The following is a 23,175-nucleotide window of genomic DNA, read 5'->3' as shown; positions in this document are numbered from 1 at the left end:
GGTCTCTATAATTCAGTGGTGCATTACTTCCCCCTTTGGACTGCAGCACTGTGATTAGAGGAACAAAAATAGCAAGTGTACAGAACTGACAGTGATTGATGTAACATGATCAATAAAGTGAAATTCATCTGTCTAAGGCTTAAACTACTCTGTCAAACGAGACAAGTGCTAAGTTTAAGATCCCGGAGTTACTTCTTTATCTCTTACAAATTCGGGGCCTAATTTCTTTATGCTTGCTTTAGCTGTACCCACACATAACTCCACCGATTTGTGCAGCGGTACACCTGGTTCATTTCTCAGAAATACACAAGCACTGTGGTTTTGCTCAAAACTGAGCATTTTGTGTGTTTGAGGGTATAATGATCAGCATGCTTCTCATCCCTACCTCTTTATTTAAAGCCACACAATGTGCTGTTAAAGCTCCAGTGCCTGGGGCCGAGGGGAGGACCCAGGCTCACCTGAGGACGAGGACTGTGGGGAGGATGCTCACTCCTCTGCTCTCTCCCTGCCCTGCCAAGTCCTTGCTGCCCCGCAAGGCGGTGTGGAAGTGATGGATGCCGTCCCGGTGCCAGCGGGATGGTGGGGATGGCGGCCAGGGGCACCGTGGAGTAAGAAATCTGGCAGAAAGCTGTTGGCTGGGGATCAACTCCCAGCACACTGCAGCTGCAGATGGAAAAGTCGGGGCTGTCCAGAATGGGTGGCAGACCCATCCATGGAATGGGGGAGCTTTGTGGTGGTGGCAGGGAAAAGAGAGCAGCTCTGGGACAGCCCATGGCCAGCATCCTGCTCCATGGGGTGTTTGCAGCTGGTGCAGGCACTGTCCTGTGTGCGTGCAGGAGTACACAGAGCCTGTGTGCGTATCTGGTGCTGGATGAAGCTCCTAGATTTGGAGTCGTCTGCCTCGTCACCACCACCACAATGACCCTGGAGCACCTCACCCTGGCTCAGATTTACAATTTCTGGGGCTGGGCACCAGCAAGGTGCTAGCTGCTTTCCTCCTTAGGAAGGACGGCCCCAGCTGCCTTGCCACCGACCTTCTCTTTGAGGGAAATCTTCCCTGGGGCATGGAGAAAAGGAGCTGGTGTGTCCAGCGTGCTCAGGACCAGGTGTGGGAGGTGAAAATCCAGATGAGGACAGGAGAGAAGAGCAATCACACCAAAGAGAGTATGGCAGAGGAAAGACCATGCCAAGCAGGGCAGCTTGAAGCAGCGAGAGCTCTGTACTGGCTGTCAGCATCTCCTTGTAGAGTGCAGATGTGAACCTACTTGAAGTGACCTAAAGGGATATTCCGCCTCAACAGGAAATTACTTTCAGGTCTTGATTAGCTTAGAGACAACTACAAACGCAAACTGCAGAGCTTTTCACGTGTTCTTCCTTGCCGTGACACTCACTGGGAGGCACCCTCAGGCCGTGTTTGCCCACTCTAGGAGTCCGTGCGGTATCTGCGGTGGCTGTCCCCTATGAGCTGCGTCTTCTCGGTTGCGTTTGCTGGCTGAAGCACAATAGGAGTTTCTCCATCTAAATCGGGGAGGGAGACAAAAGTACTTTAAGAATCCTTCACTTGCTGCCAAAGCCAGGCTCCTTGTTGGCACCCCTGCATGTCATCTGCTGCCCTGGCTTACGCCTTAATCTCGGTTTCGGAGACAGCTGTGTGCCTGCTGAAGAAGCAGCAATGTTCACACCGAGTCTACAAATGCTCTCACACCTCGTCCGTGTGTAACGATAGATTTCGGGGTGACTATTGGTACTGTTATTGAACCGGACAACAGCTTTACCTGGTGCCCTGTGGGGATTGCAGGGTAGCAGGCCCTGCCTGCTCCAGTCACAAGTGCTTGCTCCTGCAAACGTCGGCATGCAACGAGCGCCGCTGTGACTCAGCAAGCACTGACCTTGGCAGCGCTCGAGTGGGCCAGAAATGAGTCTTGGAGAAGGCAAAGTTAGCAGGAAGGAAAGAAGAGAGTTAAAAGGAAAGCAACGTGTCAGCAGTAAAACCTTTGAGAGTGAAGAAAGCACAGACATCCTGAAAGCCAGCAAGCTATATAAAAATGTCAAATGGCATTCTGAAGTCCTATGTAATTTATTTTCAATGGAGTTTTGAGGACTATTGTTTTGACGAGTTTGGAACTGCCCAAACCCCACACTGCCACGATATAACTGCTCACTACTTTGTACTTTCTCATTCCATTCAGTTGTATGCTTGTTGTATTGGGAAACCAGTATATTGGTTTCCCAATATATCTGTAAAAAAATTCATTTGTTGTAGAGCGGAGAAAAGTTGAGTCCTTACGGAGCTCCCCGCTGCCTGTTGTGTTCATGCTGATAATGAACAGGGTTTGGCTGCCCTTCTCCCAGGCCTCCTTCCAAGCCACCATTTTTTGGGGGGAAGGAGGGCACTCGAGTCCAAGAAAGTGAATTTTAAAGGTTCAGCAATCTCGGTGAAGGTGCTTTCATACAAAAATCTTTCATCTATCCATCTCGAAAATAACAGTTTTCAGAGTAATTGAATACAAATTGTAACTTTTTTTTTTTTTTTTTTTTTTTTCCAAATGACAGAATGTTTAGAAAAAAAAATCTTCTGACATTTCCTCCTGTTTACATGCCAGTTGATGGGATGAATCATGGGCAAAAGATGTAACGTATAGGAGTAACTTAACCCAGAGCAGGAATCTAACTGCGTGCCATACGGCTTCCCCTCGGTGGGGGCAGAACCGCTTTGACTCTGTCAAGGTGAAAGCCAAGGATGATAAATGCTGAGCAGCTTCTCTGTATGGGCAATTCCTAATTTAGACACAAGGTCAAAGACAGACATGTTTCATAACTTCTAAAAGTATATGAGTAATTAATGCCTAGAGCTTGGTGTGGTTTCGCATTAGTTTGGCAGTTTCGATCCATTTTTAAGTTGCTATGTGTTTTCCAGATCTCTGAGCAGCATTCCCTCCCACCCTCTGCTGCCTCCAAGTTGTTCATTTTTTGGAAGCTCATTTATGGAGGGCAGAGCCTGGCAGTTAATTTTGCTGTGGTACCCAGATGTGCAACAAGAGGACCCACTGAAAATCTGTCACGTTGCTCCCGGCTGATCTGCGTACACTCCTGAGCTGACACCTTCCCCAGGTCCTTTGCTGCCTGCACCCTTCTGAGATGTACGATGCTTTTTATCAAAGCAGGGACCTCTGGTATAATAAACTGTACAAATATAGGCTGTTAATGGAGAGCTGCAGAATGGAGGTGCAGCAGGATTCACAGTTTAAACTGCTTTCTATAGATAGCTCCTGCTCTCTGTTCGCCTACATCGATATCATATGGAGTGTGGAGGAGACAATGAAGTGCTAAAAACTTACTGCTTCTGAGTTAGGAAAGTATTTTGTTATTCTGGTTCTTTTTTCTTTTACTTTTTTGTTTGTTTTTCTTTTCTCTCCTTTTTTCTTTTCACTTTTTTCTCTTTCTTCTATCCTTTTTTCTTCTTTTTCTCCTGTATTTCATTTTCTGTAAAATGAAAGTTAGTCTAGAAATGTTTTGCTTTGTTCTTGTGAGGATAACCAAACAGGAGAGGGGAAAACCTGATGAACTGTTTGAGTGCATCATCGAGGGCAATCCAAACTCAAACATCATCTCACCTGGAACCACAGAAGTCAACGGAAGGTTTTCCATGGACCTCAGTGGAAGTAAAAGCTGTAAAACAAGTCTCCCACAGCAGATACTCAGCTAGCCAAGCACTTCAACTAGTCAAATAAATTTGAATAAAACTTTCTTCAAGAGGAGTATGACTTTTTCAGAATTGAGAGTTTTGAAACGATTGTGACAACTCACATTGATTTTCCATTTTAGGGAATGGATCACAGAATTTTTGGCCTCACTTATCTTTATTTACTAATAAATTTGTTTTATGGTAAGTTAAATTGGGGAATTGAATAAACTATAAAAAACCTTGAGTTTTATTAAGGAGAAATGTGAGGGATTTCAAAAATTACTACTGTTGTGCCCCTTCGAAAAAGGAAAGTCTAAGTCCCTGTTCCCACAACATGCATACTGCCTTTTCTGCACAGTATGACTGTCTCCAAGTAGCTCCCAGTGAGCACAGCAAGAACTGGTGGAGACTTGCTCTCAGAGATTTTTAGCATAAGGAATTGTGATGTTTTATCGCTGTTGCATTCCTCAGAAAAGCAAGGGCTGATTATAAAATATTTGGATAAACAAAAGTATGGCCTTAGTTTGGGAATCTACATTTCGACCTCAGTAAAAAAAGTTCTGGCTAGCAGCAATACATAAACTTGGGACAGCAGGAAGCAAAGAAATTAATTACCAGCTAGAATGCTCAGTCTGTGGGCAGAGGGCATGCAAAGAATTTGGATCCTGATATGATTTTCTCTTCCAAAATGTAATCTGCTGCAGGACTGATTATGGTTTGTTTCTGAATTACCTACAAGAACATTTCTATTATTTACACAAAGGAAGGCAGGAGTATTCATTTATCTGAACCAACATTTGAAAATGTCTGGTGGAAAAGCCCAACCTTTTCTATTCTAAGTCAGCTGGTTCTTTTTGACCAGTATCCCTAAAATCTGGTGAGGAGAAGAGGGAAGGTAACTGCAGTTTGAGCTAGTTACCATCCACTTCTCTAAATGCAGTGCCTATTTTCCTTTCAGTTGCAGAAAAGATGCTCCCGCCATCCTCTGTCATAAATTTTTTCCTTTTATTTCTGCTTTTTTTTTTTTTTTTTTTCTTTTCATCTGCTTTTAAGATGTAGAGAGTTCTACTCTGCTTAAGCAAGCTGGTTTTGATTGGCAAGAAAATGTAGCAAGATGGAAGAAAAGGCTAGGAAAGGCAGAAATAGGTAGTTTTCATCAGGTCCTACCTAATCGCTTAATATTGTCTTCAGAGTACCTAACACATAGCGGTACTTTGCTGAACATGCAATATATTTATTTGTTTATTTATTTATAGGATATCTAGGTGAGACTTGGTGGGAGAAAAGGGATGGAAAGATGGCCTAAAGTTACTGAACTCATGTCAAGAAGCACCACTAGTGCTGGAAGGAGGGAGCACAGTTTTTTTCCTGCTTCTGCAGACATTTGTCCTGGATTTTGAGAGACAGCAAAATGCCTGGCAAAGTACAAAAAGAGACAGAGAAATGCTAAATTAGAGATTTTTTATCCTTCTAAGTTACACCTTGGTATTTCAGACTTAGGTGTCATAGACCCATAAGCATCAAAACCCGTTTTATATTTGCACTTTGCAGGTGTTTAATGTCTTATGGTATATTACATTTATTTCAAATAACACACTGTGGTTATAAAGCTTTCACTAACATTTTTTGTTACCTTTGCAGTTACTGACCAAGTATGATCAGTTTCTAAGCTGACTGTATTTACCTTGATATGCTTCTAGGCAAAAACAATTTAAAAACACTCACTGGCACATCAGTTATATGAATAGCATTTGTTTCAACTACTACAGGTGTTTTGTTACATATTTATGAAAGGGTATATTTGTGTGAAAAGAGGGAAAAAAGCTCTCCCTGCTACAGGAATGTGACATTTACAGTCTGGCACTGCTAGTTTAAGTATAATAAGCCAAGCCAAGGGGGTGACCTGCTGTGACAGGGTCCTGCTGTCCTCAGCCTGTGAGCCCTTCCTTGAGATGGATTAGCACTTGCCCTGTCCTGCTGTGAGGCACACCAGGGAGTTAAACTGGCAGGGAACTGCTCGCTCTTTTAGGGAGATAACTTTTCATCTGAGTCCTATCCAAGGTTTGTCTCCTGGTGAGGCAGCAAAATTGCTATGTAAAGAGCAGTAGAGAAGAAGTGAGCAGCTTGAGGGTGGATGGGAGAGGGGCAGGACCATGGCAGCTCCCATTCTAAATGTCTTAGGTTACTGCACAACCCTATAGCCGGAAGCTCTGCATCTTTTCTTAAAGCCTTTCTTTAATGGGCATGGCCAGCCCATTACAAAAATTGATGAATTTTACCTGAGTAAAAACTGAATATCATTTTTCAGGCACGTAAGATGTGGCAAGCACCAGTCCAGCTGGAGCCTGCTGTGTATGTGCAGGATCTAGGATATGAAGCAACAGGAGTATGGGGGCTAGAAGGCGAGCATCTTCTCTTCAGATGAACCCTGAGACTGTTTGTGTCTAATAAGAGATAGAGGAGATATGTAGTTATTGCTTCCATAAGTTCAGTCTTTCATTAACATGCTACTTGGGAAGTTCATTAGGTCACGGTGTTAGCTGGAGAGAACTGGCACATCCCCACGGATGTCTGGAATCAGCCTCAGCATCGCGAGCAGAACATCTGGCCTACAGGCTCTATGGGCTGTTTTGAACAGCTTTGCTACCCAGTGAGTCCCTATAATACACACCTTTTTCCATGTCGTTCTTAATTTGCTCTTCCAAATCTTCCGGAGACACACAGAACTCATACTCTTCCCCTTCAGGTGCTTTGGGTTTACACTTCCCACAGCAGCAGTTGAAACAGCAGCAGAGGCAGCAGCAGAGGTAGCAGCCCGTCAGGAGGCCGCAGACTGCAAACAAGCCCTGGGTTAAAGACAGCGAGAGGAAAACCCCGTGAGCAGTGACCTTCCTGAAACTCGCGGCAGCCTCTTCAAAGAGGCTCTTCAAAGGGACTCGGGCTCCCACATGCATGGGTCTCAGGGGAGTCCGACCACCAGATGAGTTAAATAAGGACCAGACCTTCCAGGATCCTCCTCACCCACCAGCTTCTGCTTGACACTCGGGACCACAGCCACAAAGAAGCCACCAACCAACAGGCCCCCGCATGCCCAGCTCCTGAAAGCCTGTCTTCAGCTGACGGCCCTCAGAAAAAACCTCCAGGCAGTATGCAAAACCCCACCCACCTTAAAATGACTCATTTCCATCTTTAAAATGACTCATTTGCCCAATAACTTTTTTTGAAAACACTTATTTACTGGCAGGTTCTTGTCAATAACAAAGCCAAGAGAAAAAGAAGCAAAGACTCGGATGCATCCACATAACTTCAGGCACTGAACTAAGGCAGCTAAATTAGGCCTGCAGTCTCTGCAGGCTCCCCGCGTAGGTGATGGGAAGCTAAAAGACCTTCCAGAGGGTGAATCAGCCCCAGGAGAGTTTGCATTGCCCTTTGGAAGTGTCTCCTTCTCTTCTTTAGCCTGTGCAGAAGCAGAGAGGTGACAACTCCTAGGTTAGACCCCTTGGGCTGTGGTTTCTATGTCTGGGGACTTAGGCATCAAGAAGCTCCCACCAGCATCGCCCCTGCCTACTCCCGTCCCTGTCACACCAAGTGCAGAGGCTTCAGCAGAGCCAGGCTCTAGTATTACAGGTATCCAGGCTGCCCGCTGCTAAATGCAGTTTCACTTATGCGCTCTTGCAGTTACTTCTTAAGTTCATAAGTAAACATGCTGGTGAAGAAGAAAGGAAGCATAAATGCCAGGATATTGTCAAATTTGACAATGAAGCTATGTAAATAACACTCAGTAATGTATGCATGTCTCAGGCAATGTTAGCACGGGCTTTGAAGGTAACATGATATTTACATGTGTAATATTTACCGTTTATGTGTTTGCAGGCTTGAGGCCAATGATAATCTATTCTACCCACAGATATATCAAGAGTGAACAGGATGCTTTTTAAAAGACAAGGAGGACTCAGACATTTCTTTTTAAAATGTTTTCCTTCCAACTGACATCTGAAACTGTTAGAAATCTCAGAACCTCTAAAATAAGTTACCCGTCTGTTTATCGTTTATGCCATAATGGAGAAAAAATCAGCACAATGGATAGAAGGAAAAGAAGTATAAAAGTTTATCAAGTGAAATACATACATGAATCTATTCATGATAAATTAATGATTCATGATTCTTGTATTTAAAATAGTGTAGATGGTAAGTCAGGAATCAGAAGAACACTGATGTGATCATTAAACTGTCTTCATGGGAGAGGAAGAATTGCTTTTTGCAATAATAGTTGAATGAACAACTCCAATGTCTGCCAGTGGATAAGCAGTTCAAGTACCCACTACCCATGTTAATAGGTTCCAAGTTTAATATGCCTGCTAAGAAGTCTGGCAGTTCCAAAAAAAGTAATTTTCACTTTGCATTTCTCCTTTCATTTGACTTTCTTTACTTCTAATGATACACCTCCTCATGGCTGTCAGATTTTCTCAGTATGAGTGTGTTAGGGAAGAGGATTTACCAGGAATTTTTGTAGCTGAAGAAGAAGATAATAAGCAAAAGCTGTGGTCCCTACCTTCTTCAGACCAGAGTGCAGAAAATTAGGGGTCGTAAGATCATCTGCAGTCAGACTTAAGTACTATTATGTAAGAGAATACAAAATTCTGAAGCTGACCCAGCATTTGCATATGAGAAAAAAAGAGATGAGGATTAGTGACCTCAGCTTGAAAATAACATTTGATGACCTGTTTGTGCTTTGGAGGTGGCAAGGTTTGGAACTGGGGGAGAAATAGAGAGAGACCACCTGTGACAATCCTCAGGTGCTGACCATTTGCATATTTTGGATTTTTCCTGAATATTCTGCACAGAATTCTTAAAACTCAGGAAGAAGTGATTAATTTTGCTGGGACTTTCAGCATCTCTCTTCTCACCTCCAGGATACAGCTTCCTTGAAACAATCCACACGTTCTTCCTTTATGTATTAGGGACTTAGTAGCTTCTCTCTGTACTCTCTGCTGCTCTCCTTATGAGTCAAAGCCACAGCATTTATTTCCATTCCTGATTTTCTGACCACAAAGGATTTTATACCTCATAAAGTCTCCATTAACAATCAGCAAGCAGAAGAGGAAGTAAAAGCTAAATGTGAAGAAAACTTTAATTATCAAGACTGTTAGAGGAGCCAGTACAGTTGCTCTCTCAGCTCTAAGGGAATGCTTCCAGGCACCTGAGCCGTGACAAAGAGGCCAAAGAGGAGGCTGAAAGGACAGCAAAAAGAACAGGGACGGACCCAGCAGGAACAGAAAGCAGCTGCGGCCAGGAGCCCAGCCGCAGGCAGGCAGCCTCCAGGCTACTTCTGAGGATGCCATCCCAACTGTGAAGGTGTCATTTCAGCACTGGTGTTTTTTGTTCATTAGTTTCATTTGCAGTTTGGCATTTGAACAGCTTCCATCTCATACTGATTCAGCCTACAAATTGTGGCTTCCTAAACCCACAAATCTGCAGTGAGGGGGCTGTGAGGGCAGTGAAGCACTGGCCTGCTCCGTCACGAACACAAGAATGCGCGTTCCATCGTTCCGAGATCAAAGCTGTCACAGCGTGTTTGCTTCATGCAGCACAGACCATTTCCCACTTGTTCCAGCAGAGACCTTTCTTTCCTGTCATTTTATTGTTGGAAACAGGTGGGGAGAGCATTGGTTTTACATATTTGCAGTTCTGTTGGTTTGTTACATTTCTGTAGCATTTCAATATCTGCTGAAACACCAGAATTTGACATATAGAAACATCAGAGGATAACAGTGACATAAGCAAGCACATGAACACAACTCTTTTATCACAAGAGCACTCCGTGATGTGTTTTTCCTTGAGCAATATGCCAGTTTTTGATGCATCATTCTCTTCCTTTCCTGATCTCTTCCTCCACTCCCCAGTTCTCACCTTTCCTTCCACTTCCCTTCTCTCACCCCCTCACCAAGAACTGACAGGGCACATATATGACACCATAATCCCACAGTGTTATGTATTATTATTGCTTACTTATGCTGTGTGCTATATATAGCAAAGAACACAGCTAAATTTGTACTGTAATAACTTATTAACTGGTTGTCACATAAGTGGGACTTCTCATTTTTGAACAATGAGTCACTTTTATTTAGTCACTACTGAAAAGAAAGTCAAAATTAACCTGGAGCACCAGATTCAAATCTAATTAATGTCTGGAAGTGTTACAAAACATGTGCTTTATTTACCAAGTTAGAAAGAAAAAGAAAACATTCTAAATTAGCCCTCTTCTGAGCTGATGCCACATCTGCCACTGTCGATTTTCCCAGATACATTATTGTTTAATTAAGATTTTAGTAGTGTTTTACATCCTGATCCTACTCTTTGTTAAGCCTGTAGGAACACCATGTTTTCCAAGGGTTTCCTTGTGTATATAAATATCTTTGTGCACTATAATGCCTGCTTTTCAACAGCAAATGACACCTTACCTTTGCCCACCAGCTTGAGAGCATGAAGTATGTGTTAACGTTTTCCTCACCAAACTGCTCTGCCACATAGAGCCCTAAGGATCCATACTTGTCATATATGTTTCGCTTGGACAGATCAGTCAGCGTTGCATGAGCATTGTTTATCTCTTTAAATTTTTCTGCAGCCTCTGGATTGTCAGGATTCTTGTCAGGATGGTATTTCAGAGCCAATTTTCTTCAACATAAAAAAAAAAAAAAAAAAAAAAAACAGGGAAAATAAACATCAGTAACATGTGCACTTAGCATATGGATATGGACACATAAAACATTACCAAATACTCTAGCAGAGACATCATTATTCTGAACAGTATGTTCAGCCTAGACCTTCTTATTTCCAGTTCTAATACACACAGAACATTCAGTGGAAGGACAGTGACACAAAGTAAGTGAAAATGGAAGTTTTTGTGAAAGAGATATGCTGGTTACACTAGGCATGAACATTGTGCCTTGATACCTCATCGGCTATCAAATTAAGGGAGAAAGCGATACATGCTGAAAGCACAGATTTTAGCCTGGTAATAAATCACAGACATTTGTTGCATTATGTTTGCCAGCTGATTTGCATCATTTAGCAGGTTTCAACAAAGATAAAGATATTGTAAAGGTTGTTTAAAAACATATTTATGCCATCAAAATGATCTTTATAGCAAAGGAAATTCAGTACTTGATTGTCTATCAATAGTAGCTATATTAAAATATAGTAAACAGTGTCTGTGTTTGCAGAAGCCCAGACAGTGATGATGAAAAACAAATTTAGGAGCTGCAAGAGAAAGGAAGCATATTTCTGAAGCACAAGATAGAAAAGCATATCGAGTTAGCCCCAGTTTCCAATGCCTGTCTTTGAGTCTAGTTCACCACTGCCACACTTAATGCCATCCCTAAGGTAGTGGAAGCTGATTGTTGGCCGTTTGGGGCTCTTTCTGCTGGTGGAAAGCCTGTGCCGGGACAGGGCTCAGTACTGTCTCTTTTCTCTGACTGTACTCACTGCCACAGTATCTGAGTACAGATACAGCTGGAAAACAGCCGTGTGGGATTGTTGGCTCACAGACAGCACTGCGGAATCAGATTTGGGGAATAAAGGGTTTGCTTCCAACCATGCTGGAGCAGTGTGAGCTCACATGTACCTGCAAAGCAAGCATAGACATAAGTGTATTGTTTTGAAAATCTCCACTCCCTTTCAAGTGGCAATAAAATTTTCCGAGGACATTTATTTAATGACTAGTGCTGACCTCTAGTGGCATCGAAAGTGATTTAAAAGTGCATTCAATTCTGTCATCCGCACCTAAGTCAAGCAATGTTGTATTTTTAAATGTTCTGAGTGTTTCAGGAGCTAGTCATGACCATTATGCCAAAATAAGTAAGTAAACAAATAAATTAATTGTAGTGTGAAGGCTGTGTGCCCACACTTGCTGTAACAAATTTATCCTCTGAGTGGGATACTGCTTGACTTTCTACTGAAGTCCCAGTACTGGTTATTCTCCCAGCAAAATGTACGTGCTTTGCTCTTGATGACAGTTCCTGTCTTGGAGACATTCTGCCAGTATCAAGACTGATACGAGCCTGAGAATAGCCTCTGACAACAATATCTTCAGTTCTATAGACTGAACTCAAATTGTCTTCTCATAGATCATAGCTAACTCCTTAAACTTGTCTCTAAGAGCATCAATAGCTTCATGTTCAGTCATAGTTAATATATTGTGCATACGGTACCTTAAATATAATAAAAGATGAAATAGAAGAACTGGAAAAACAAGTTAATTCTTGAATGACTAATGATATAATGTGCCATACAAGTATTTAAGTAGCTTATGCAATCTATTCCTTTTCTTAGCTGAAAACAGAACCTAGCAATTAGCAATGAAAAATGGGAGAGGCAAAACTTTCAAAACTCATGCTTGGCTGGAGGCATCAGACAATCAATCTCTGGCCTTTCTTCCTTTTCCCACAACTAACAGCCCCAAAGACCTCTTCTGCCCTCTTTACTTTCCCAAAAATCTCATAAGAATTTGAACACGTCATTTCAAAGAGGTGAAAAATTATTAGTTACATACTCTAGCTTAGTATTGTTTTGCAAAGCCTTACTTACAACGTAGTACTGTTAATAAAACTTGAGATATATTATTTAGTTTGGGGAAAAGTCAATAAAAATATTATGCTAACAACTCCCTGCAGAACAAGATGTCGTATACTAATTGGTGATGATTTAGTAGTGGGTCAGAGATCTATATACTGCCAGTGTGATTCATACGAGTGAGAGAAAGGACTCCATTAGGTTCAGTCCAAGAAACAGTAAAAATAGCGACAAGAACAAAAATAAGGACAAGAACATGGCATGATAGCCTTCTGTGACAGGGTTACAGCATTGGTGGATAAGAGAAGAGAAAGCAACATCATATACCTGGACTTGTGCAAAGAATTTGACACTGCCCTACATGTCCTGCATCCTTGTCCCTTGAGTTGGAAAGACATGGATTTGATGGACAGACCACTCAGTGGGTAAGGAATTGGCTGGATGGTTGCACTCAAAGACTTGCGGTCAACGGCTTAATATCCAGGTGGAGATCAGTGATGAGTGGTGTCTGTCAGGGATCCTATTTAACTATTGAACATCCTTGTTGGTGGCAGGGATAGAGGGATTGAATGCACCCGCAGCAAAATTGCAGATGAATGGTGCAGCAGACATGCTGGATGGAAGAGTTGCCATCCAAAGGGACTTTGACAGGCTTGAGAGGGGGTCCTGTGTGAAAAACAGGTGGTTCAACAAGGCCAAGTGCAAGGTCCTACACCTGGGTTGGGGCAATCCCAAAGAAGAATATAGGCTGGGCAATGAGTGGATAAAGAGCAGCCTTGAGGAGAAGGACACTGAATGTACCAGTGGATTAAAAGCTTGACGTGAGCCAATTTGCAACCCAGAAAGACAACTGCATCCTGAGCTGCATCAAAAGAAGTGTATCTAGCAGGTCAAGGGATGTGACTCTCCCTCCTTTGCTCCCCCAAAACATTCTATTATTCTGTGAAATAACAGAAGGTGTCAGCTATACAGAAGTTTCTCTGTGAGTCTCTGGGAAGTGAAATGTCCAGCTAGGTGGTAATAGTTGTTCATTATGAATACAAAAAGGGAAAAAAGCCAAAAAAAAAAAAAAAAAAAAAAAGAGAGTAAAATGAATTCTGGCTTCCTTCCTATACCAAACATGCAACTTTAAGTCAATTCAGATTTTTCTCATGATGAATGGCTCTCTTCTTCCCCACTGACCACCGCAGCCCTAGATAGCAGAAAGCAATGTGACGCTTTTGGGAGAGATAAGTGAGAATAAGGAAAGACACAACTATTCCACAAGATGACTGGGGCATTCAGGGAAAGGAATTTGGAAGAACACCCTCAGCACTTCGGCTGGTGGTAGGCTTAGAGCGCAAGCCGAGCTCAGGCCCAGATTGTGCTACACACACAGTCTGCTGGAGGTATATCTTGGTGGAGAGAGTGGCATACTGGAGGCAGGAAAGTGGGTGTAAAAACAGCACAATGGAAAATGGAGTGGCTTAACTCATACTCTAGCCATTCCATCAATAGCACAGCTGGTAAAGCAGAAGATTGTAGGTACTCTTGCATGGCTATCCTTTGCTTGTTTGTTCAGCTCCATCTTGAAGAAATACCTTTTTGGCTCTTGCGCAGGTACCGTGACACCTTTGCCATTTCAAACATCCACACCTACAAGGCAATTGTGAGGTCAGAATAGGGAGACTGAGGTAAGAGTGATGGTCCCGGTCAAGAGTGAAGATGGGACAAGCTTCAGACATAGATCTACAATGGAAAGACAGCTTGGTGGTGTGCATGCAGAATATCTGAGGTAGGCAAACTGAGTAAAAAGGGCCAGGCCCAGATTCATAACAAATAGGGCAAGCAGAAATGCAAAGAAAAGATAGAAAACATGGACCAACACAGCTCATACAAAGAAGAAAGGGCAAGAGACTAAGTTTCAAAGATTACCATTACAGAAGAAAGCAGGACATAGAAAAGCTACCAAAGATGTTATTATAAAGGGGATGTTATTAAACATAAACTAAAAAACTATCTGATATATTTATCGGAGAGACAAATGATTAGAAAGCTAATAATAAAATTAGAGAAACAAAACAAAAGGTCATGAGCATTAAAATTCCTGCATAGATCGTCCAACACAAAGGAGGGTGGGAAGGTTGGATGGCGTGGAGTTTGAGGCTTTCTTCAAGAACAACGGTTTTGGAAGAGAGTGTGTGAGGTGCAATAGGAACTCGTGCTCTGCGAGGACAGCTCGATGAACTATCCAGGGCCTATCCAGGGCCTGGAGAAGAGAGGGCTTTGTTGGGAACAAAGCAGCCCCCCTGCTCGGGATCGCTTCTTGGCTCGTTATCGATGCAGTCGAGCTCAGCCTTTTTGTCTGGCTGTTGGCAGAAGAGCGCAGAACAACGGAGCCCCGTTGAAGCAGGAGAGGTGTCCCAGGGCACTGGGAAAGTGGCTTTTGCACTGAGGAGAGTCAGACAGTGGACGAGGGTGGGCAGGGGCTCTGTGCCGTCCTCCTGCGTGTGAGTGGTCGTGAGGCAGAGGTGCCTACGCCCTGCCGCAGGTGGTGTTATCGGCCAAAGGTGGCAGCTGTTGGAGGTAGCGGTTGCACTCCATGCGTGCTGAGGACAGGCTGTGTGTTGTCCTTGTGCAAAAGGCAAAGCCGCGAGGGGTTGTTTGGGTGTTGCCAAAGTGAGGAGGAGGTTACTGAGAAGATGGCCGATGGGTGTTGTTTGGTGAGCGTGTTGATCAGAGGTGAGGTGAGACGAGGGCAGAAGCTTCCGGCGAGTGGTTTGAGGTGGTAGCATTGTGGTTGTCTGTGTGTCTGAGGAGAGGGCAAGGAAAGGGTTTGTGTGCTTTTGCGTAAGTGCCTTTAGTGAGGCAAGCGCGTGAGGTGTGCGTGGTGTTGTAGGGAAGTGTGTATGGAGGAGGAGTTGTAGCAGAGTGGTGATGCTAGGTTCTGGAAGCAGGAGAGGAGTGTGAGGGGCGTGTGAAGGGCGTGTTGCCGGGCAGGTGTCTGTGATTCCTTCGATAGCTCAGCTGGTAGAGCGGAGGACTGTAGGCTCCCATGCACGGCCATCCTTAGGTCGCTGGTTCAACTCCGGCTCGAAGGAGTGCCCTGTTGGCTCTCGTCCAGGGGACGCGCTGGGTGACTGCGAGCAGACGGCTGCTCAGGGGCCGCCCGTGGGCTGGGGAATTAGCTCAAGTGGTAGAGCGCTCGCTTAGCATGTGAGAGGCAGCGGGATCGATGCCCGCATTCTCCAATGCTTTTCCGTCCCCCTGCCTGGACATCAGGCCTGTGGCAGTGGGGGCACGTCTCGTCCCTACTGTGGGGCTCTCGAGAACCTGGGCAGCTGTGGACGACGACGAGGAATCCAGTCAGCATGCAGGCCAAGGGCAGCACGGGCTGTAGCAGGAGGGAACTTATTTTCTGTCTTTGCATCCAATCCAATTTATTAGTGTTTGTTTGCCATTCCGTTGAGCTATTGTTCTAGAATGAGGTTGTAGACACAAAGCCGTGTGGGGTTATGGCTACCACCAGGATTGTCGTCGTCATTGAGTTCATCTGTCATGTCTTGGAGAGGAGATGTCTTTGTTGTCTTCCATGTCTATCAGGTGATTGTTTACTGATTTTACATCCTTGGTAGCTTTATGAAGGAGTACAGATCTTAGCATTCATGTGCCTAAGAAGGCTTTATATATATTTATATAGTTAAATGTTTTTAGATTCAGTGCATTTCAGCTTGATATTCACTCTACTATGATGGTTTTAATGAGATGTAATTTTTTTAGAGTCGAATCATTACAACAGTGTGGTTTTAGTTTATTTACATTTTTTCTGACTGGAAATTAATATGTATAAACCCCTTTAAAGATTGTGTACTATAGGCTTTTATTGTTTAACAAAATTGTATTTCACTCGTTTAGTCTTGTAGAGGAATTGTCTCCATTCACTGAAGCAAAATTTGTGATGTACTTATGATTTTGTCTATCAAATATGGGTCTTTTCAAACTTCTGAGGAAGACAGAAAATATGGTCTCTCTGCATAGTACTTCACTGTCAGTCTGGAAAGCATAAGTCAATATGCAGTTTAAGTTATTATTACAAAAATTGTTCTAAAGAGTATTTTTGTAGGGAATTGAAGGTAAACAGATCTCCTTTGAAATTCTGCTGATTAAAAGCCTGTTAGCTCTATCTCCTTGAAAATTTGATTGTGCCAAAGTCCAAATAAAAACAGAGAGGTACCTCTGTCATGTTTATTAAAAAGTAAATTTTGCCCTGGGCTGTGGTAGTATGATTAATACTGACTTAATTAATAATGGCATGAAACTCAGAATCAGGTATTGGTGGTTTTATACCTTGTACTAAAGATTACCCGTTCAGCAGCAGATTTGTGGATTAGCATAAATTAAATGATAATTAAAGCAAATCTATGAGACTGACTCATCATTTTATCTTGCAAATATTTACAGCTATTCCATTAAAAGTGAATCCCTTTGACATTTCCACTTTAGTTAGAAGCAGTCTTTTTTTTACTATAATTACTAATAAAGATGGATAAAGCACCGCTCTCAGTTTTACCATAGATCGTTGTGTAAATCATCTGTATTCATGTTCAGCATTAAACAAAGTTAATTTCATTTTACATTCTTCCATGACAACTCTCTCCTTCGGGAACTAAAGAAAGCTTCCTTTCCAGAAACTTAAACGTAAAAGCAACATGAGTTTTGATACAGAAGAGGGTTTCTGCAGCCAGGCTATACTACAGGGACACAGAAGGTGCAAGTCATGACTGAATATGATACTGTAGTAAATTTATCCTCTAGTGCTGTAGTTATGCAAGACAGAACCATGCAATATCAATAGTTTTGTTTCTGCTGTGTTAATAGTTTGACCATTCATTAGTGCTACCGCCTCCATTGATTGTATGCCTTTTGGGATCAGAAAGAGGGAGAGATGCAATTTGTTCAAAAGCACAGAGTCACAACAAAAATCAAGCTAAACAATGACATGAATAGATTTATTTCCTAACATCTTTTTCAGTTCAAATATATTTTTACATTTGATAGCAAGGTATGTTGAAGAGGAGCTGCTAATACAGGGTAACCAACAACATCCATAATGATGCTGTAATAAAAGTTTTACTATATTTATTAAACCTGTAAATACATGCATGGCATGTTTTGCTGTCAAGAACATCTATTTCACTCATGACATTTTATGTTCTTTCTCATTTTAATAGCAGCAGTACAGATTTGAGAGCAAAAAGACCAATAAAGTCTTCTAGTTTTACTTCCAGGTCTTGTTACATGTCATCACATTGGTAAGTTGTGTTTGAGTAAAACTTATTTAAAGTCTTCCTACCTTATTTTTCAAAAGACAATCTGCCAATTCCTTTGCCAGTATGTTTCAACAGTTGATTACACTCACCGTTAAAACCAAGTAACTTATGTTAAGCTTGAATTGATTTCAGAGTCCATCCACTGGTTTTGGTTATGCCTCTCTTCATTAACCAAAGACCCCTCTTACAACTAACGTTACTCCATTTAAAGGACATTACACACTGTAATCACACTGTAATCAGTTTTATTTTTTTTAATGACAAGACAAACTGACTGAAGTCCTGTCTCTTACTTTTATCCTTGAATCGTCCTCTTTGTACATAAGCTATAATTTTTAATATCAGGAAAAGATGTTAACACAGAAACTGAATGTAGAATCATAGAATCATAGAATATTCCGAGTTGGAAGGGACCCATAAGAATCATCAGGTCCAACTCCTCGCACCGCACAGGTCTACCCAAAAGTTTAGACCATGTGACTAAGTGCACAGTCCAATCACTTCTTAAATTCAGATAGACTTCGTGCAGTGACTACTTCACTGGGGAGCCTGTTCCAGTGCACAACCACCCTCTCGGTGAAGAACCTCCTCCTGATTTCTAGTCTAAACTTCCCCTGCCTCAGCTTAACCCCATCCCCTTGGGTCCTATCACTGGTGTTTATGGAGCATAGGTCACCCACCTCTCCACTCCCCCTCACGAGGAAGTTGTAGACCGCGATGAGGTCTCCCCTTACCCTCCTCTTCTCCAGGCTGAACAGGCCCAGTGACCTCAGCCGCTCTTCATACGTCATCCTCTCCAGGCCCTCCACCATCTTTGTCGCCCTCCTCTGGACACTCTCCAGTTTAATGTCCTTTTAGTGGTGCCCAGAACTGCACACAGTACTGTAGTATTCTAAGATTGCACTTTGCAAATGTGGTCTGCATTCTTTATCATAACACTCTGACATCTTGTTTGGCTAAATTAAAACATTTTAGATTAAGTGCACAAATTACTTGTGGGATTAAATTAATGGATTCACACAGAATCGTCAGAATAATCCCTGAATCTTTTCAGTCTCACAGACCAAAAAGAAATTGTAATAACAAATGCCTAAAGTACAGGTTACTCAAAAGGTTTTACTATCGTGAGGATGCCAGGCCCATAAACAATTTTTGCTATGAGTTGTGGCAACAGGAAAAAAAAGTAAATATTTATACTGGTATTAAGTACCTACTGTCAGAATATTTTGTGTTGCTTCACTAAATTAGATTAAACTACTCTGTGGTAAGTACTTGCATAAAAATACAATATTGAGGAGTAAATATGTTGGCTTAAGTTAAGAAGCAATTTTTCTGAGCATGGATAATTTCTGGTTTTGCAGTTTGAGACAATGACTCGTAGATGCAAACTCCTCCGTTCATCATTGATTTAAATGGTTGGCAACTTCAGGTTCAACTTAATGATGACATATCAATATTAACTATTCAACTACTGACTATTTTAGTATTTTGAAGGATGGCAGAGCACTGAATCTCACAAAGGCCGAAGCTAAATTAAACACACACACACACAAAAACCAAACAACTACAACAAAACGCAAGAAAATTCAGAAGTATGAAGAGAAAATCAGAAAGAGAAAAATAAGCACAAAGAAATAAGGAGCAATCTTAAGAATAAATTTGTTTTGCCACTGCAAGGTGGTGAATATAACAATGTTAGCAAACACCTTCAGTGTCATAGCTCTGTAACTTCCATGGAGGGTTGCTTCTTGAACCATGCAGACTGGCTGCTGTATACAGCACAAGCTCTGGAGAATTCATACAGTGTCTTTGCACAACACTATGGATCTGTAACTATCTATTGCAATAAGATTAAAAAAAAAGTTGCCTGTGATTTAGACACATTGCAAAGCACATCTTACATACCTGTAGGACTTCTTAATCTCGTCATGTGTTGCTCCTTTCTCTAGGGCCAGGATTCCATATAATGCTTCCCCTGATGTTGACAAAGCACGTTGCCTTTGTTCAGCCATGTTAGCAAATCATTACCAAAGCTGCTAATGTAGAACAGAATTTAATATAGTACAGTCTGCACATATATATGGATAAGATTTCTTAGTAGAGGTTAAAATTACTTATATGATTTACATGAAAGTAAAACTAAAATAAGATCTCACTTAAATTGCCCTCCATTCTCCTTAAGAGATTTTAAAGGAGTTTTAAAAAGTGGAAAAGCAAAAAAAAAAAAGAAAAAAAAAAGAAAAAAAAAAAAGAGAGAAGCTCTTGTATTATATATATATATCACTGCTCATAATAAAGACTTGGTGTTTTTATCACTGAATTCAGCGGCTAAATTTTCCACAGCACTAATGTCTGTAGTATTTCCACCTAATTTTATTTGTGTTTATTTTTCTCTAAGTCAGATTCTGTTTAACCAATTATAGGTGCCTAATTTGAGTAATTAAATTTGAAGCTTAGTCAAGCAAGGCTCCCTGTACAGTGAACAGACAGCAATACATGCTTGGAGGACAATTTATCAAGCACTTTCTCCCTATTACCCCTGCAGGGTGCTTAGGATAGCTGCAATCCCAACTCATGTGCCTACAGATAGATGGAATAAATCTGGATCTAGGCAAGTGGGAGAATGACCTCTGTTTTACAGAGTATGGTTTATTATTTATTGTAATCTTATGTATGGAAAACACTTAATCAGTATTTGGAGTGTGGTTTATAGTATGAGAATTGCGACAGAGTTCATGAGATGCTGATACATTTACCATTGTTATGTTACTTTATAACGTAAGTAAAGGCTAATAGATTTAGTTCCCTTAGATCTATCATTCATTCCTTCAGGTATCTCAGATAAAGTAAACAAACAAGCAATTCACAACTGAATGGCTCTACTACCTACTTACCATCCTTCTCAATTTGAAGTTCCAAAAATTTTAAAGCAAACTTTGATAATGCCAGGTAATGACATGAAGAAACTCATATACACTGTAATCTAAAACACCCGGTATAGATACCTATCGTTCATAAAGAGAAAGGTGCAGCTCTTTGATGGCAGACTTGCTACAACAAAACTCTCACCACAACCTCTTAATTTATTTGAATGTTGCACCTTTCTCTAGATGTTGACAAGTGATTACAGAAAAAGACTAAAAATAAGTTGTAACCCCAGTCATAAGAAGAATTTCTAAGAACCTGCTTTGTGAGGTAAGACTACCCACTCTGCTCTTTCACCCTTCTCACTTCTGAGCTAGAAACACTATCTTGCTGTTATTTATATATTATTTACTAAGCCACATTTTGGTTCAGAAATAGCTGTGTAACACTTTTAAGCTCTTGAGCTATGTTCAGTACCAAAAGAGAAATCAAGTACCAAGTAAGTGCACACAGACATATAATAAACTGAGTAATTCAGGTAACGAGTAAGCGATTTACTGAGCAACTTAAATTTATTCATATTTACTTCAATGTTTTCTTTTTCTAAGAAGCTAACACAATTTAGGATCTCATGATCAGCTGAAGAATTTTTTTTTCTACTTTTAAGTGTCATACACAAACTATCAATGAAGTGAACTTTTGTTTTTAAATGATTAAGAATGAAATTATGTTCAAGTTTATAGGTACAATTTTTAATAATGGCATGCCCAAAGCATATTTAACAATCCTGGGATCTATCCTCATCACACTGGAATTGTACAAGGCACTTTAAGCCTGATAATGCACAAGGTAATGCTAGGTAACCATGTGAAGCCACAGCTATACAGGATTATTTAAAAATTCCCTTACATAATGATGATTAGCTACATGGCAATCCCAAAGCATAAAACAAAATCAAATTTATGATGAATTTTATTCCGAAGAACAAAAAAGTCATGTAATTTGTACTTCCTCATAAAATAATTTTAATAACCAGTCAGCTACGGAAATTTAAACTCACTAGCCTACTCAGTCTTTTAGTGATTAATCCCCTCGAAGGTCTAGCTATTCAAAGTTATTGCTTACTTATTTAAAGCAGCCCTATAAAATACAAAAAGAACAAGGAGATGACACTTTTCTAGAAAAAAAATATGCTCTCTGAATTAAAGAAGATAAAGCAGTTACAATTTTAGTACTAGATTTCTGATGGCTAAAATTATATTAGAATCCTATTTTCAGGCTATGTATTTTCATTTGAGTAGAACACAGACAAGAGCATTTTGTTTATTTCCTTGAATTAATATAAGATATATTAACATTCTGATACTAATTCCACATTTTAAGAGGATGGAAGCCCAGCTAACTTCAACTTTTTCTATGCAAATCTTATACCCTCCAGGACTGTCTTACACATGGGTCCTAATAACATGCCTTTTTTCTACCGAACCCATAATTCATTTGGATTTGGGCTGAAAAATAAGGCAAGGTGATTCAAGTAACATACCTGCTTCAAAAAGTGACGGAACAGTCTGTCATGTGCAAAGTCACAACATTATCAATTCACTATCTTGATGTCTTTATGCCAATACAATCCAAAGAGAAAGAAGTGCCACCAGAAGCCCTGTTCCACTTAAAACAGCTGCTGCTTTTCATCCTTCACATGCAGGGTTAAACAGGTCAGTGGAGTCTGATTACTCTTTTTGTTTGTTTGCTCAGTATCCAATTGGTTCTCTCTCAGGAAGACTATGAAAGAATGAATAAAACATTCATGAACCTACAGGCTGATATATCTGACTCCAAAAATATTGCATCTCCATATATTTATTTAGCTCTTCTCTTTACTCTTGACATGGACTTGAGTTTGTCCTTTTATTTTTTTTCTTTTTCCCATGCAAATATATTAAATTTGTTTAACAATACAACAGTCTTTCCCTAAATTTCACCTCTGAGACCAGCCATGGATTCAGTTTATTATGTAGTCTCTTTCAGAACAAAATTAACTGAAGACGACCCTTTAGCACCGAGTTCTTGCAATATTTTATATTAAAGCAGAAGATGCGGGGTGTTTTATTTTGATATAGCTTTTCCTCAAACTTATATTATTAAAAGGTCTGGAGAGCCATTCCTTTCTATTTGGAATAGAGAAGACTGTAAATACTCCTGTGGTGTCCACCATAGGCTGCCGGGAAATACCTGCCCTGCCATTTATAGTACCTCCTCCTCCTCCAAACTTGGTGTTTGTAGGGATGTTTTTCACACCCCCCCCCCCCCCCCCCCCCCAATCCTCCCTGCATTGCAGCATTTTCTTCTTTCTTGAATATGTTTTCCCACAGGTGCCACCAGCTTGACTAATGGGCTCATCTGTGTCCTGCAGCAGGTCCATTGCAGAGCTAGACCTTTTCCCACAAGGGCCTCCCTGCAGCCACAAAACCCTTCCACAGACACCCTGTACAAATGTGTAGACTAAAGTTCTGAAAATGGATTCATGGAGCCCCATAGCCCAGTAAAGTGTGTTTTGGCAAGATTCAGTGAGTTTGTGCTTTGATTCTACTGCAAGACTTGAACTATCAATCAATAGATTTTTGAAAAACAAGCAAAATTATGAACATATGAAAAGACTATTTTTTGAAAAGAGCAGAAACAATGAGACAGTTGATCAAAAAGTGTATGTTTTTTAATGTGAAGCATAACATTTTAGCATTTATT

General features: G+C 41.2%; 1 protein-coding gene and 2 non-coding genes across 3 annotated transcripts; 2 read left to right on the top strand and 1 right to left on the bottom strand.

Moving 5' to 3' along the window:
* Nucleotides 1–913: 913 nt before the first annotated feature.
* On the bottom strand, nt 914–22,020 carry LOC118157059 (dnaJ homolog subfamily C member 5-like). Its single transcript, XM_035311312.1, has 5 exons — nt 21,974–22,020; nt 19,471–19,598; nt 10,147–10,360; nt 6,357–6,531; nt 914–1,518 (listed from the first exon to the last, which is right to left on the bottom strand). Exons 2-5 carry the CDS (start codon nt 19,575–19,577, stop codon nt 1,424–1,426), a joined length of 591 nt encoding a protein of 196 aa, XP_035167203.1. The 5' UTR covers nt 19,578–19,598; nt 21,974–22,020; the 3' UTR covers nt 914–1,423.
* Nucleotides 15,248–15,336, top strand: TRNAY-GUA. Its single transcript is given in 2 exon segments — nt 15,248–15,284; nt 15,301–15,336. It is a non-coding gene; the product is annotated as a tRNA-Tyr (tRNA).
* On the top strand, nt 15,414–15,486 carry TRNAA-AGC. The gene has a single exon. It is a non-coding gene; the product is annotated as a tRNA-Ala (tRNA).
* Nucleotides 22,021–23,175: the final 1,155 nt, after the last annotated feature.

The sequence above is a fragment of the Oxyura jamaicensis genome, assembly GCF_011077185.1.
Source record: "Oxyura jamaicensis isolate SHBP4307 breed ruddy duck chromosome 2 unlocalized genomic scaffold, BPBGC_Ojam_1.0 oxy2_random_OJ106601, whole genome shotgun sequence".
In the NCBI taxonomy this organism is placed as follows: domain Eukaryota; kingdom Metazoa; phylum Chordata; class Aves; order Anseriformes; family Anatidae; genus Oxyura; species Oxyura jamaicensis.
This window is presented reverse-complemented; position numbering and strand designations above follow the sequence as displayed.

Coding starts and splice junctions, on each gene's coding strand:
- LOC118157059 (XM_035311312.1), bottom strand. CDS start 19,577: ATGGCTGAACAAAGGCAACGTGCTTTGTCAACATCAGGGGAAGCATTA. Junction 10,361..19,470: donor GAGATTAAGAAGTCCTACAG/GTATGTAAGATG, acceptor TTTATGTTGAAG/AAAATTGGCTCTGAAATACC. Junction 1,519..6,356: donor TAAGAACGACATGGAAAAAG/GTGTGTATTATA, acceptor TCCCCGATTTAG/ATGGAGAAACTCCTATTGTG.